Here is a 13,614-nt window from a genome sequence, read left to right as displayed (position 1 = left end):
ATCCTTGCCTTTTGGTGGATCCATTTGTGGTTTCATGGTGGGTGGGAAGGAGTTGTGTGTACTTGAATCAGGGAAGGTAACCTATAGTGGACTTGAGATATTTGTTTGTTTTTCTTCTGACCAGAGGGAGCAGGCGCTCCATGTCACGGAACTTGGGTCAAGATCTGTTATCTGCTTTGCTCTTAGGAAAAGGGCACCATTGAAAGGAGTGATTTCTGGGGTATAGTTAAGTGTGGAGGTGGAGTAATTGAAGTTGAAGATTCCTGGAGTTTGTGATGCCCGCTGTTTGTTGTGACGCAGACCCGGTGGTGAAACAGAGCAGTCACTGTCAGTCCTTTTTGAGTTTTGAATCCTAACATGACTTTGTCGGGTAAGACTGATTCAAAACTCAAAAAGGACTGACAGTGACTTCTCTGTTTCACCACACTCACCACCGGGTCTACGTCACACAAAACAGCGGGCATCACAAACCTGAAACTCTCTAGGAGAAGCACATGCCACACATTTCTGTCTTTATGTCTCAACTAGCCCCATATAAATACAATTCTGCAGGCACAGAACAGAATCTATTGTAAGGCCCTCACCTTGGTGAAGTGATTATGTGGAATCTCATGACATTCACAGTGACTGCAGCTACAATGAGTGAAAACTATTGACGGGAAATGAAAAAACTATTCAGCAATTAGCATCTGTCTAAGTCAGGGGATTCCTCTTCGCTTTTCTACTACAGATTATTGTCACTTATTCGTAACGTGGGTTTGAAATCACGTCTCTTGCGCAGGTTCATTGTGATAACTATCTAGGTGCAGTAAAACCCATTTTCCCTAAGGGAACAATAAGGGGACAATAAAGTCAGTAAACACTACAATATTTCACAAGCTGCACTGTGAGACTATTCTATGTATCGTAACTAATCTACAGACATAGACAGAAATGACATTTGTCTTCATTACAGACACACAATACAGTGTCACTATAGTTACTTGAGGGAGTTAAAGCTGCATGTATTTGAATGCAGACAAAGGAAATGAACTTGTGTAAGCCTACCCTAGCCTGGAGGATAAAAAAAATGATGAAACAGTCAAGATATAACGTACTTAGGGCTATCAGTTTATTAGTTGATTAACAGTGCATATGAGGGGAGTGAGGACAGAGAAAACCATCTTAGCTGCAGTTCAGTTGGTCTTTATGAAAAAATGGAAACAGCATAGGTGAGAGACACTAGAAATAGAAGCCACATTACACAGGAAATGACATGAGAATATTCAATGAAGGACCAGGCCTCAAGGTACTACCTGAGACCCTGTGTACCCTGTACTTATCCTGTCATTCATTACAATGGTTCCAATTGGCCTGGTTCTCTCTCTTTCTCCCTCTCTCTCACGTCATACATGAGGTCATCTCTTAAACTAGTATATCACGTCTACTTCACACAGCTTGTATATGTACCCATTTTGTACAATAATTGATAACAACTTGACATGGTTATGAACTCATCAATTTATGCTTGTACCCCTTAAAGGCCCAGTGCAGTCAAAAATGTGAATTTTCTGTGTTTTAGTTATGTTTTCACACTATGAGGTTGGTATAATAATGTGAAATTGTGAAAATGATGACAACTGCCCTCATGGTGTAAGAACTGTTTGAAAAGACTTCCTGAGTGGCCTCATAGGATGGCGCACAATTGGCCCAGCATCGTCCGGGTTAGGGGAGGGTTTGGCTGGTGGGGCTCTACCAATTGTTGTTACTTAATTGTTAACCAAAAATGATTTGATATTGAGATAAAAAATGGCTGCATTGGACCTTGAAGGGGTTTTCTGATCAATTAAGCCTATACCACATACTTTTAAAAAGATGAATGCCTGATGCAGTTGAAAGATGAAACTGGGCATTAATGGAATTTCAGGATGTGAAAGGTTACAGCTAAATGAGCACTCAGTGAGGTCACAGGTAATGACAGAGGTCATTTAACCAGTTCTCTAATGGATAGACAGACTGACAGACAAATAAAAAAAACATTATTTTCAATTTCAAGTTTGTTGCCTTTTTACATGTGAGTTTATAGCAAACAAAAAAACTTTTAACAAGCATCTTGAAAGAACAGCTCTGTCTCCAATCATTTATATTTCCCTCCCAGATTAAATGATAACTATAACATATTCCTGCATTATATAGGTGAAAACTCTGTACATAAGGCACTTACAAATCTACATTTTAATGTATTACAACTTTGTTGGGTAATATTCAGCAAACATCGATAAAAACCCACCAAATTTAACTCCCTATTAATTTCCCCAAGATACTTTCAGTTTTTCCTCCTATCTCTCTTCCTGAGAACAATATTTTTAAACACATCTAAACTCAACCCTGATAATCTGACACAACATTGTCAGATTGGACTGTGATCTGTCTTCATCTAATGGAAAATAAAATGCATGGAGTACATAGGACATAGAAATTCAATTATGTCATATCACTGAAGCCATGACCCCATGGGGGTCCTTATTTTTGTTCCCTAAAGAGGTTAAAGAATGCTGGAATGTGACCTCCAGCTTCCTGTGGGCTGCAGTCTGGGATTCTGCCAACACAGAGGTGGGGGGCCTTCAACAGAGTTTGGGAACGTCCCTAGTGATGTGACTAGTGTCTTATATATACTTGCTCCTGGGCTGGGGTTACAGTATGGAAATCAAGTTAGTGTGTGTTAGTGCTGTGGTAGATTTTTCTTCATCTGAAGAAAGACAATTCCCCTTTGCAACTCTCAAGAGACATCTCTAGTTACAGTTGTGTTCACCATCATGGCAGTCTTATTCATTCTATCAGAGGGTCATCTTAACTATTGCTTTTGTACAGTGCAATATATCTGACACCATGGCGATCCAGACTCGCACCAGCTCCATCCCAGAACCTCACCTCATCACTATCTTCCCTGTCTACTCTGACCTATCAGTCAGCACCTTCCCTGAGGTACAGTAGAAAGGTGCTGCTATGGGATGGGTTTGTGTTTTGCCCTTACAGGGCTTTACTATGGAGGCCTGTATCTATCTCTCTCAATTCAGGGCTGGGGCACAAATCAAAGGAGTCATTTCCATTTCCTCCCACTTGGCTAATTACTGTCTGCACACTCTTCCAGCCATTCGTCTTCCCTCTCGTGTCATAATAGAAACCTTTGCAGTGAAACACCCCTGATTACCCTGCGTAGATTAGACAGAGGTGTTAATTCAGCAAATCCATCCTCACAGGGTGGAATATGTTTTAACAGAGGGAGAAGCGTCGGAAGTTGATGTTCATCTTGGTGAGGCCAAGGTGTTTGAGGGGGGTGGAGAGGGCGAAGGCAGCCTTCATGGGGATGTCACAGAGCAGGTCAGACTCCTCACCACACTCCTTCAGCTCGTAGGTGGCGTCGTCCAGCATCTCCTTGTGGCGGTGACACACCTGCTCCACCTTCAGCCGGTGGATCTCCACACGCAGGTGGATCAGCTGCCGAGCCAGACGGTTGTCCTGGAACCGCATCTCCCTCTGAGGATGGCAGGCGGAAAGGAGAGAGATGAGAGAGAATGGGGAGAAATCAGTCATCAAATATAAAATTCTAGCAATCGGACCCCAGGATTAGGTTTTTGCATTTAGTGGGTGCTATTGATGTGTAATGATACTGACACAAGATCTATGTGAAAAAATATTTGCCTTTCTATTTGGGGATTTTTCAACTCTGAAATTAACACAAGGTCCCTATTGTTTAAGCATGTTTGCATTATTTTGGATGCAAAGATAGCACAAAGTCCTGCTCGAGTCAGACAAGCATTCAAGCAAAATTAAACAGTGAAAGCACGATTATTTCCCATAAATCTCTCCGTCACACAACAGTGGCATCTAGCACAGAGACTCTACGCTCTGGCACGTGTGCGTCATGAGGAAGCCAAACCAGTGTAACTACCTGGTAGTTACGTTTGCCAAATAGTTGCACTGCGTCTTATTCACACTGGTGGAAAAGTACTAAAATGTCATACTTGAGTAAAAGTCTAAAAGTATCTGTTTTTTTGCACTTAAGTACAGTGGTAGGAAAAGTATTCAATCGTAGTACTTAAGTAAAAGTACAAAGTAAAAGTAAGTGCTATACACCCAATTCCTTATTTTAAGAAAACCAGGAGGCACGATTTTACTATAATTTTTAATTACGGACAGACATGGGCACACCAACACTCAGACATCATTTACAACCACAGTATTTGTGTTTAGTGAGTCCGCCAGATCAGAGGCAGTTGTAACTGCTGTTGGTGAAAGAAGGTGAGGACCAAAGTGCAGCGTGGTAAGTGTTCATGATTATTTAATAGAACAGAACACTGAATGACAAAAACAACAAAAGAACTAAATGAAACCAAAACAGTTCTGTCTGGTGCAGACACAAAACAGAAAACAACTACCCACAAAACCCATGTGGGCAAGAACTACCTAAGTATGGTTCTCAATCAGAGGCAACGATAGACAGCTGTCCCTGATTGAGAACCATACCCGGCCAAAGTCAAAGAAATACAAAAACATAGAAAACATAGAACATAGAATGCCCACACTAGTCACACCCTGGCCTAACCAAAATAAAGAATAAAAGCTTCTCTAAGGCCAGGGCGTGACAGCAGTAGGGATAACAAAGTGTTATATTGATAAGAGTGTCCTAATTTTGTCCTGGTTGAGCATTCTAAATGTAATAAGTACTTTTAGGTGTCAGGGGAAATTTATGGAGTAAAAAGTACATTATTTTCTTTAGGAATGTAGGGGAGTAAAAGTAAAAGTTGTCAAAAATATAAATAGTAAAGTAAAGTACAGATACCCCCAAAAACGACTTAAGTAGTACTTTAAAGTATTTTTACTTAAGTACTTCACACCACTGCTTAAGCATATGTACTATAATATTTTCGTTGTATTCTACATATCTAGGAAATGCAGAGATAGTGTAGCCTAATTAATTTCTAACATGTCCATGTACAAATAACCGTGTCAGAGTTGGAGAAAATTTCGGCATTCAAAAAAATGTGTGCTCACCAACTCTTTCCTAAGAAATTCCAACGCGTCATTAATGGTATCGAAGCCACAGATGTTGCGGATGGTTAGATCTGAGTTCTCATCCCGAATAATTTCAGGCAAGAGCACATATTTCTCTGCAGTCTCTTGGCCATTTTTTGAACCATTCGGTTTCTCCTTCCATGGTTGGCTCTGCAAGCGCTCCTGCCATTCAAAGTATGATGGTCTGCGGGTTTGTAGCTTTAGTTTTTCGGTAAGTGCTTTCACATTGTTCAAATCCTCAGATTCTCCATCAGTATCTCCGTCGGGGTAATCATCACCTCCCAGCTCTTTAAAATCCATTGCAAGTGCTCTAGATGTTTAAAAAGGATCTCCGTAAAAAGACATTTCAGAGGCTGCAAAAAGGTTGGAATGAGTTATTCACAGAGCACGATGCCTCTAGAAGCACATGAAGTGTACTGTCACTGGGCTTGCCAGTTGTAGATTGGAGTGTACTGGTGATCCTTTATTTATAGAATGATAAGGAGAAGCAAAAGTGGCCTCCCATATCCATTATGGAGAAGAGGTGTAGTTCATGCAAGTAGCCTCCCTCATGTTATCCACCTGACCACACTAAGGTGAAATAAATAGTTTTCTGTGTCCACTTATGGCAGCACACAGGTGCAGGTTCAAAGGTTTTGTATAATGTCCCCTCTAAATTCCTTAAACATTAAATTGCAATGGGATGAAATTGATTTAGCCATATCTCTTAAACCTTTTATGTTAAAGACATGCTCCTGTACGTTAGTGACTAAAAAAGTATTTTTGAAAACTCCCGCTTTGGGCAGGATGTGTAGTTCATAAATGCATTATCTATGAGCAGACTTACTGTCTTACCTCAATTAGCCACAAAATCCCTAGTTTGAAAGCAACTGTTATCTTGAAGCTGTTTTCCCTACATTTCCCACCACCTGGGCCTGCCCCTAGCAATTCCAGTTCTAGGAAATTAGCTTCAGCCCCTCACATTTGAGTGAAAGCTAGTGAGAGGCCTGTCCAGTGTTATCCAATAAGGTAGCAGTGTGGGCCCAATGGCTCAGTGGAAACAGCATAGAGAGAAAGCGAGTGAGAGCAATGACCTGGTGCACATATCTGCACATATGTGACACAGTATGCAATTTTCGGGACTACTTTTGTATCCTGAGTGCTACTTTCAGAACTACTGGTTAAAAAGTATACAAAAGTACCTGAGAATCATTATAAGATGGCTCCTCGATACATTTAGGGTTTATATGGAATGTTTGTGATTAAAATATGTTATTTGATTAGATTTGATCAGATAATACTGTGGTGTGGCCATTCCATGTTTAATAGGGCAGGTACAGGTAGCTATACACAACATCATGTAATTAGTTAATGGTCTTCCTGACAGACAAACTCCTTGGAAATAGGGATTGGAATGTCTTAATTTGAGGCAATGCCTCCATCTAGTGTTAATTTTCGAACACACTTCTGGTCAATTGCCCAATAATGGGCTGGAAAGATGGATGGGATAGCAATATGCTGCATGTTTTAGACAATATGTGAGTGTAAACATTTACTCACCTATTACTTGATCTCCAGATGATATATATATATATTTTTTTTAAATCAAAGACTAGGTCACACACAGGAAATGCAGGTCACACACAGGAAATGAGAAGGGTATTGCTTTAGGTTAGTGACCTGAAGTTACTAGAGTAGCATCTACTTGGTTGGAAGCAGAGGCTACTAAATCAAATCAATGAGTAATGTAAACTAACTAGTCTGGTACGGTTCAACAACAGTTTGAAAGAGACAGAAATCAGTCAGCAGCTGATTTCACTCAAAAAAATCTAGCATGTGATTTATATACATACTCAACTCCAATGGTCTAGTGGTGAGGTTTGCTGTCTTTAGATGGTCAGTTCTTCAGGCGCCAGCAGGTACCAGGGCCCTGTGGATACGCTATAATGACTGACTAGATGCAGACGATACCATTATCTTATCATGAACTGGGTATGAATATGAACCGAGTATGAATTGTATGACCTTTTTTAGGCAAGATTATCTACAAAATGCAAACCCAATATTAGGCTACACACTAATAGGCATTTTGAAATGAATTGCCCCTTTATAGATAGGATCTTTGACTTTGTGTTCTCTCACCACTGCTTTCAGGAAACGCTCACTTCCTTCTTTTGTAACCACAAGATGTTTTCACATTTCAGGGGCTGGTTGGAAAGCAGCCAAGTATGGTTTAAAGAGGTGTCCCCACGGGAAGGGTGGGTTAATGAGAAAACGAAAGGAAATAACTGCTATGAAGATGTTATTAACTTCAAACAAACACTTCACCTAGCTGTAGTTACAGCAAGCTACAGTCAACATTTGGACCGTGTCACGCCCCTTTTCCATGGGACAAGAATAAGTGGTTTAATTTCAATAATTCAGATAAGTAGCCTAAACAAAATCTAGAAGAGGAAAATAAACGGAATACTTTTTCTGGCGCGCGCGACTTGGATCTCCCGTCCGCTTCTTGTCATCTTGCGCTGATGCGATGGAGTTTTCAGAGCACATAAAGACGGCGAACGTTGAAGATGTAGTTCTGAGACGGCCGTTTCATCCACCGATGCAAGGAACGTTATGTGTCACTGGCCACCACCTGCTCTTCTCTAACAGAGATGGAGACAGCTCGCGGATGGTCTTGTTACTTCTCAGAAACATCGATGCCATAGAGAAAAGGTAAACGGAGTGAGGGCAATACGTAGCCGCTTTTTCAACTAAAGTATTTAAATGTCATATTCAAAGGTGTAATGATGGACCATATAGCCTTATAGAGAACTGCTGCCATATTGCCTGAACCCCATATGTCAATGTGCTGACAGCCAATTGTCACATTGGGGGAAACTAATAGTTACTAATAAAGTGTTTATCATGTTAACATTTTCCCAGCCTACATCAGTCTGAATGTTGGGTCAGGGTGCCTGTGTAGCCTGTTAATAAACATGTCTCACTAACCCATCTTGCTGTCTCTCTCCCTCCATCCTTCTCGCTGTCTCTCTCCCTCCTTGCCCAGTGTGGAAAACCTGTTGGGCTATTCCAGTCTCTTCTCTAGTACAGGCCAGAGTCAAAGGTTGGACATAAGTGTGACACCTTGCGTGTGAGTCTGTGTGTGTTTGTGCGTTTTGCAGTGTGTTGCTATCCATATCCTGTGCAGCAATGTGCGAAAATAACAGGATTCTGATGCTGCAGGAATAATAACCAATCCCACCTTCGCTCAAGCTCTGTCTCACATGCCATCTCTTTGAATATCTCCATATGCTTTGTGTCATGAACTGTGAAGAACCAAATGCAGGAATTTCGGTGCTCATTTACTACAGTTATGAATTTGGTTCAGACAGTACATTTGGAGGTGTAGTGCAGACAAAGATTTGATATAGAGGGGAAATGCAGGCCTCACATCCTTTCTCTGAGAGAATCTCCACTCCCACCAGCTGGTTGGGTTGGACTTGCTTTTTTGAATGTTTTTTTGGAGGGGAGGCAGCCAAGATCATGGAACCCTGAGGGGGAGTGTTGAGGGTAATATGTGGGGTTGGACAGAAGCCCTATAATGATGTGTGTGTATTTCATATGAAGGCCTTCCGTGTCCTCTGGAACAATCACCCTCAAGTGTAAGGACCTGTGTATTCTGCAGCTGGACATTCCAGGCATGGAGGAGTGCCTGAACATTGCCCGTTCCATTGAGGTACAGTAGCAGGGTGGTAGAATACACACAGGCTGTACATACATACCCAGCATGTAAAAACTAGTATTACAGTCATAAAGGTTAGACAACATTACAATTAGTGTTTTGCTTTTTGTTTTGACTAGTCAGTAACTTTTTGCCTCTTTCTCTTTCTCTCTCTCTCTCTCTCTCTAGTATCTCTCTTCTCTGGACATTGTGTCCGATATGTATCCATTCTTCTACAGACCGCTTAAACTCAGTCTGCAGGACCAGTGGGGCCTCTCATCGCCTGAACAGAACTACGCTCAAATGGAGGAGCTAGTGAGTGCAGCACAAACACACACAGATGTCCTGTTGTTTTAGAGTAAATGCAACAATCAGAGCTAATCGTCACAAACATTAAGAGTATACAAAACATCCATGACATAGACTGACCAGGTGAATCCAGATGAACGCTATGATCCGTTATTGATGACACTTATTAAATCCACTTCAATCAGTGTAGATGAAGGGGAGGAGACAGGTTAAAGAAGGATTTTTAAGCCTTGAGACAATTGAGACATGGATTGTGTATGTGTGCCATTCAAGAGGGTGAATGGGCAAGACAAAAGATTTAAGTGCGTTTGAACAGGTTATGGTAGCAGGTGCCAGGCATACCGGTTTGTGTCAAGAACTGTAACGCTGCTGGGTTTTTCACTGGGGATACCAAACGGAAGGGTCAAGATTCAGATAAATCAATCCTGCTGGGGCCGCAATACCAGCCCTGCAGCCGATTACATGTGGTTCCACTTATTGCATTATGACTGTGTGAACAATACATGTGAGAAACAACATGAATCCATGCTCATATATATATATATATATATATATTAGTCAGCTTCCTGTGGAGCTCTTGTCATGGGGAATTTACTCTAGTTCTAAAACACATAACCTGGGGATCGCTATGTCAAGAGACCCTATTAGAATCAAGATAGTGGGTGTGGGCACTGTTATAAGAAATCATACTATTTAAAACCAAAAAGGGTTCAATGGCTCGCTTCATATATGGCCCTCAAAAGGGTTCTTTATACTGTAGAACTGCAAATCACCCTTATTTTTAACAGTGACCAATATGTACCTATTGATCTGTGTTGTGTCTTCCTATCTTCTCTCCTTCTCTGCAGCAGGACAGGTGGAGACTGAGTCATGTGAACAAGGACTACTCTGTGTGTCCCTCCTACCCCCCTGCTGTTATTGTCCCTCACTCCATAGACGATGAGACATTGGTGAAGGTGGCCAAGTTCAGACAAGGGGGCCGCTTCCCTGTCCTCTGTTATTACCACAGGAAAAATGGCATGGTGAGATACGCATGGATCCACACATATGCACTTAGTCACACACACAAATACTTTTATGTCACTACAATGTACAGTAATTAATGTTGTTTGACATTAGATGTTTTTTTAAATAATGTTTTATTTATTTAACTAGGCAATTCAGTTAAGAACAAATTATTATTTTACAATAATGGCCTACCCCAGCCAAACCCTCCCCTAACCCGGACGACGCTGGCCCAATTGTGCGCCACCCTTAGGGACTCCCGATCACGGCCGGTTGTGATACAGCCTGGGATCAGACCAGGGTCTGTAGTGACGCTTCTAGCACTGAGATGCAGTGCCTTAGAACGCTGTGCCACTCGGGAACCCTTCTTTATCAAATAGCAAAATTGTGTTTCCCAGGTCATCATGCGCAGCAGCCAACCCCTGACAGGAGCCAATAGGAAGCGCTGCAGAGAGGACGAGCTCCTCCTCCAGGCGGTGATTGACGGCTCTGGGCTGGGTTACATCATTGATACCCGCTCCAACCAACAGGCTCAGCAGGCCAGGATGACAGGGGGCGGGTTTGAATCTAAATCTAGCTACAGTTGCTGGAAGAGACTGCATCGTCAACTGGAAAGGTGTCTGTCTGTGTGTTTGCCTGAGTTTTTTTCATTTGTTTGTGGCTACGTATGTCTAACCTAGTTCCCAGGGTGTTTCTGCTTTAACCAACCCCTTTTTTGGAGCTCTATGCCTGTTGGCTGAATAGTTATATTTGTGTGTTTGTGTGTGTGTCCCCAGGGGGAAGGTGCTCCAGGAGAGTCTGATAAAGTTGGTGGAGGCTTGTGGGGATCACTCCCACAGTGTGGATCGCTGGCTCAGCAAGCTGGAGAACTCCAAATGGCTCTCTCACGTCCACACTGCCCTGGCCACAGCAGGCCTACTGGCAGAGTGTGTGGAGAGGTAGATGTGCACTCTACTCTCATAACCCTAAATGTAATGTTTTCAGAATGGGACAGTAGGTAGCCCAGTGGTTGGGGCGGTAGGTAGGCCAGTGGTTAGAGCGTTGGGCCAGTAACCGAAAGGTTGGTAGATCGAATCCCCGAGCAGACAAGGTAAAAGGCTGTCTTTTTGCCCCTGAACAAGGCAGTTAACACACTGCTCCTAGGCCGTCATTGTAAATAAGAATTTGTTCTTAACTGACTTGCTAAGTTAATTATTTATTTATTTTAATAATCGTACATCATCGTGTAACGGGCTGCTCCAAGATGCCGCCGAATTAGAAGACGAATATGGAGTGGGCTTTTAGTCCGACTCAGGAGATGTGCATACCATCCAGCGCTTCTGAGTATATTACTCACTAATGTTCAATCCCTGGACAATAAAGTAAACATGCTCAGGGCAAGGATCTTCTCCCAGAGAGACATCAGGGACTTGTAACATACTCTTTCACGGAATCATTGCTCTTTCCGGATATACTGTCCCCGTCCATACAGCCAGCAGGGTTCTCGTGCGGACAGGAAAAAAGAACTCTCTGGGAAAAGGAAAGGCTCTTGTGTATGTTTCATAATTAACTACTAGTGGTGTGATTGTGGTAACGTACAGGAACTCAAGTCATTTTGTTCTCCTGATCTGGTATACCACACTATCAAATGCCGATGCCATTGCATTCTGAAACAATTCTTGAAAATTTTATTTGAACACTGCTGCATAGTGTTACACTGAGTCATAATGCGTGTTGTTTTGCTTTTTGTTTTTATTGCTGATGTGCTGTTTTGTTTCCTGTATTGTGTAATATCTTGTTTACGTGTAACATTGTTCTATGTTATGTAATCCTCTATGGTGCTCTGGCCAGGGATGGCCACTCTGTTCTAGTCCATGGCTCAGAGGGCACAGATGCCACCCTTCTGGTGAGCTCTTTGGCCCAGCTCATCCTGGACCCCAACACACGCACACTGGCCGGCTTCCTGGGCCTCCTAGAGAGGGAGTGGCTACTGGTGAGACCCCTAAAATAGTCACACGCTACCTCCTTATGTTACAACTATTTTCAAACTCTCATATACTGTAGATTGAGAGCTGGTAATGTGTACATTAGTCCTGTGTACATTTAATGGCTAACTAGCTATACTAGCTGAAGCTGTGTGTATGTTTTTATCTCAGTGTGTGTGTTATTTGATCTGTTGAGGTGTGTGTGTGTGTGTGTGTGTGTGTGTGTGTGTGTGTGTGTGTGTGTGTGTGTGTGTACTCCCTTTCCACAGGCAGGTCACCCGTTCCAGCAGCGCTGTGCCCACTCAGCCTACTCCCATGCCCGTCTGAGGCTGGAGGCTCCAGTGTTCGTGCTGCTGCTGGACTGTGTGTGGCAGCTGGCCCGACAGTTCCCTCTGGCCATGGGCTTTTCTGAGTCTCTGCTGCTGCGTCTGGCCATGGAGGTCTACGCCTCAGACTATGGCACATTCCTCTGCAACAGTGACCAGGAGAGGTGAGACATTCATGCGTTGTCCAGACTGTCCTTAAATCTACAGTCATTGTCCAAGAGTTTAGTGTATCGGCACTAAATCCACATCTGTCTGTCAATCTGTCTGTACCTTTCCACTTACTCTTCATCTCTCTCTCTCCCTCTTTCTTTCGCTCTCATCAGGTGTGCTGCAGGGGTGAAGGAGAGAACCCACTGTCTGTTCCAGTTCCTCCTAAAGCCCAGTGAGAGGGAGCATTATTCTAACCCCCTGTATGAGCCCACTGAGCTGGCCATCTGGCCCTCCATTCAGCCACAGTCCCTGCAGCTCTGGAGAGGTGAGTTAGTAACACAAGCAGATCTGAGTCTGCTCTCCCTTACTGCAGCCCTCTGACATACAGTATGCTAAATGGTGAATTTTAATAGGTATTACATTCATTTCTTAATTGATGAGTAATAAGCAATAAAATGATAGATCATGTAAATAAATACATTTATTTACAACCAAGATTCCTCTGTCTGGATGTGTATCAGGTCTGTTCCTGCGTTGGACCCAACATGCTGTGCACCTAGAGAAGGCTCAGGAGGAGTTGCGGAACCTTGTCATTGAGTGCCGTGGGGCAAGTTGAAAACACTGATACAGTGGGGTCGAAAAATACAGTGACACACTGGACTGATGGAACACACAGTGACACTCATCCTGGTTGATTGACTGTTGAGGAAGAGAACAGATAAATACTTTTTTTGTGGTACAATTATGCTCCTATGGCCATGAAAAATAGGTATTAGGTATTCATCCATCCCAAAGAATATCAAATTGCATCGCATACTGTGAAAGTTCGTCACTCTTAAATACTTTTCTCTCATGGTGAAATGCATATATTTTGTATCTACCCTTTTTATAGCATTTTCACTGCAAGTCCATTTTAATTTAATAATGTATTGTGTATTTTTATTTTCGACCTACAAACACTTCACATTTTAGCATTGTTTTGAATAATTTGATACATGTCAAGGTACTCAATATGCAAACGTTTTATTAAAAGGAATGTAATTTATTGCATAGCTTATTTATTGCCAACATTTGTAGTGTGATGATCTACCCCAAGAACCCTGGGACTCGTGTGATGTGCTTT

The 13,614-nt window shown here is 42.4% G+C and overlaps 2 protein-coding genes across 6 annotated transcripts; one reads left to right on the top strand and one right to left on the bottom strand.

Annotated features, from left to right (window-relative positions):
- Window positions 1–1,089: 1,089 nt before the first annotated feature.
- LOC135508311 (protein FAM167A-like) lies at window positions 1,090–5,865 on the bottom strand. Its single transcript, XM_064928409.1, has 2 exons — window positions 5,035–5,865; window positions 1,090–3,516 (listed from the first exon to the last, which is right to left on the bottom strand). The coding sequence occupies exons 1-2, from the start codon at window positions 5,353–5,355 to the stop codon at window positions 3,253–3,255; spliced, it is 585 nt and encodes a 194-aa protein (XP_064784481.1). The 5' UTR covers window positions 5,356–5,865; the 3' UTR covers window positions 1,090–3,252.
- Window positions 5,866–7,017: 1,152 nt separating this feature from the next.
- Window positions 7,018–13,541, top strand: zgc:154055 (uncharacterized protein LOC556036 homolog). Of its 5 annotated transcripts, none has more exons than XM_064928404.1 (11): window positions 7,018–7,749; window positions 8,084–8,167; window positions 8,644–8,752; window positions 8,927–9,052; window positions 9,898–10,068; window positions 10,450–10,667; window positions 10,828–10,989; window positions 11,882–12,023; window positions 12,285–12,505; window positions 12,665–12,816; window positions 13,013–13,541. In XM_064928404.1, the coding sequence occupies exons 1-11, from the start codon at window positions 7,565–7,567 to the stop codon at window positions 13,105–13,107; spliced, it is 1,665 nt and encodes a 554-aa protein (XP_064784476.1). In that variant the 5' UTR covers window positions 7,018–7,564; the 3' UTR covers window positions 13,108–13,541. The 5 variants fall into 5 exon arrangements, with proteins under 5 accessions (XP_064784476.1, XP_064784477.1, XP_064784474.1 ...); XM_064928405.1 differs by having other exon boundaries at window positions 7,166–7,749; window positions 8,084–8,140; window positions 9,895–10,068; XM_064928402.1 differs by having other exon boundaries at window positions 7,166–7,749; window positions 9,895–10,068.
- The last annotated feature ends 73 nt before the right edge of the window (window positions 13,542–13,614 follow it).

Source organism: Oncorhynchus masou, chromosome 21 (genome assembly GCF_036934945.1).
Source record: "Oncorhynchus masou masou isolate Uvic2021 chromosome 21, UVic_Omas_1.1, whole genome shotgun sequence".
Taxonomy (NCBI): domain Eukaryota; kingdom Metazoa; phylum Chordata; class Actinopteri; order Salmoniformes; family Salmonidae; genus Oncorhynchus; species Oncorhynchus masou.
This window is presented reverse-complemented; position numbering and strand designations above follow the sequence as displayed.

What these genes read in the sequence shown, in the direction of transcription:
- zgc:154055 (XM_064928402.1), top strand. Translation starts at nt 7,565, where the DNA reads ATGGAGTTTTCAGAGCACATAAAGACGGCGAACGTTGAAGATGTAGTT. An exon ending in ATCGATGCCATAGAGAAAAG is followed by an intron (nt 7,750 to 8,083) that starts GTAAACGGAGTG and finishes CTCCTTGCCCAG; the next exon opens with TGTGGAAAACCTGTTGGGCT. An exon ending in GTCCCTGCAGCTCTGGAGAG is followed by an intron (nt 12,817 to 13,012) that starts GTGAGTTAGTAA and finishes GATGTGTATCAG; the next exon opens with GTCTGTTCCTGCGTTGGACC.
- LOC135508311 (XM_064928409.1), bottom strand. Translation starts at nt 5,355, where the DNA reads ATGGATTTTAAAGAGCTGGGAGGTGATGATTACCCCGACGGAGATACT. An exon ending in AATTTCTTAGGAAAGAGTTG is followed by an intron (nt 3,517 to 5,034) that starts GTGAGCACACAT and finishes TGCCATCCTCAG; the next exon opens with AGGGAGATGCGGTTCCAGGA.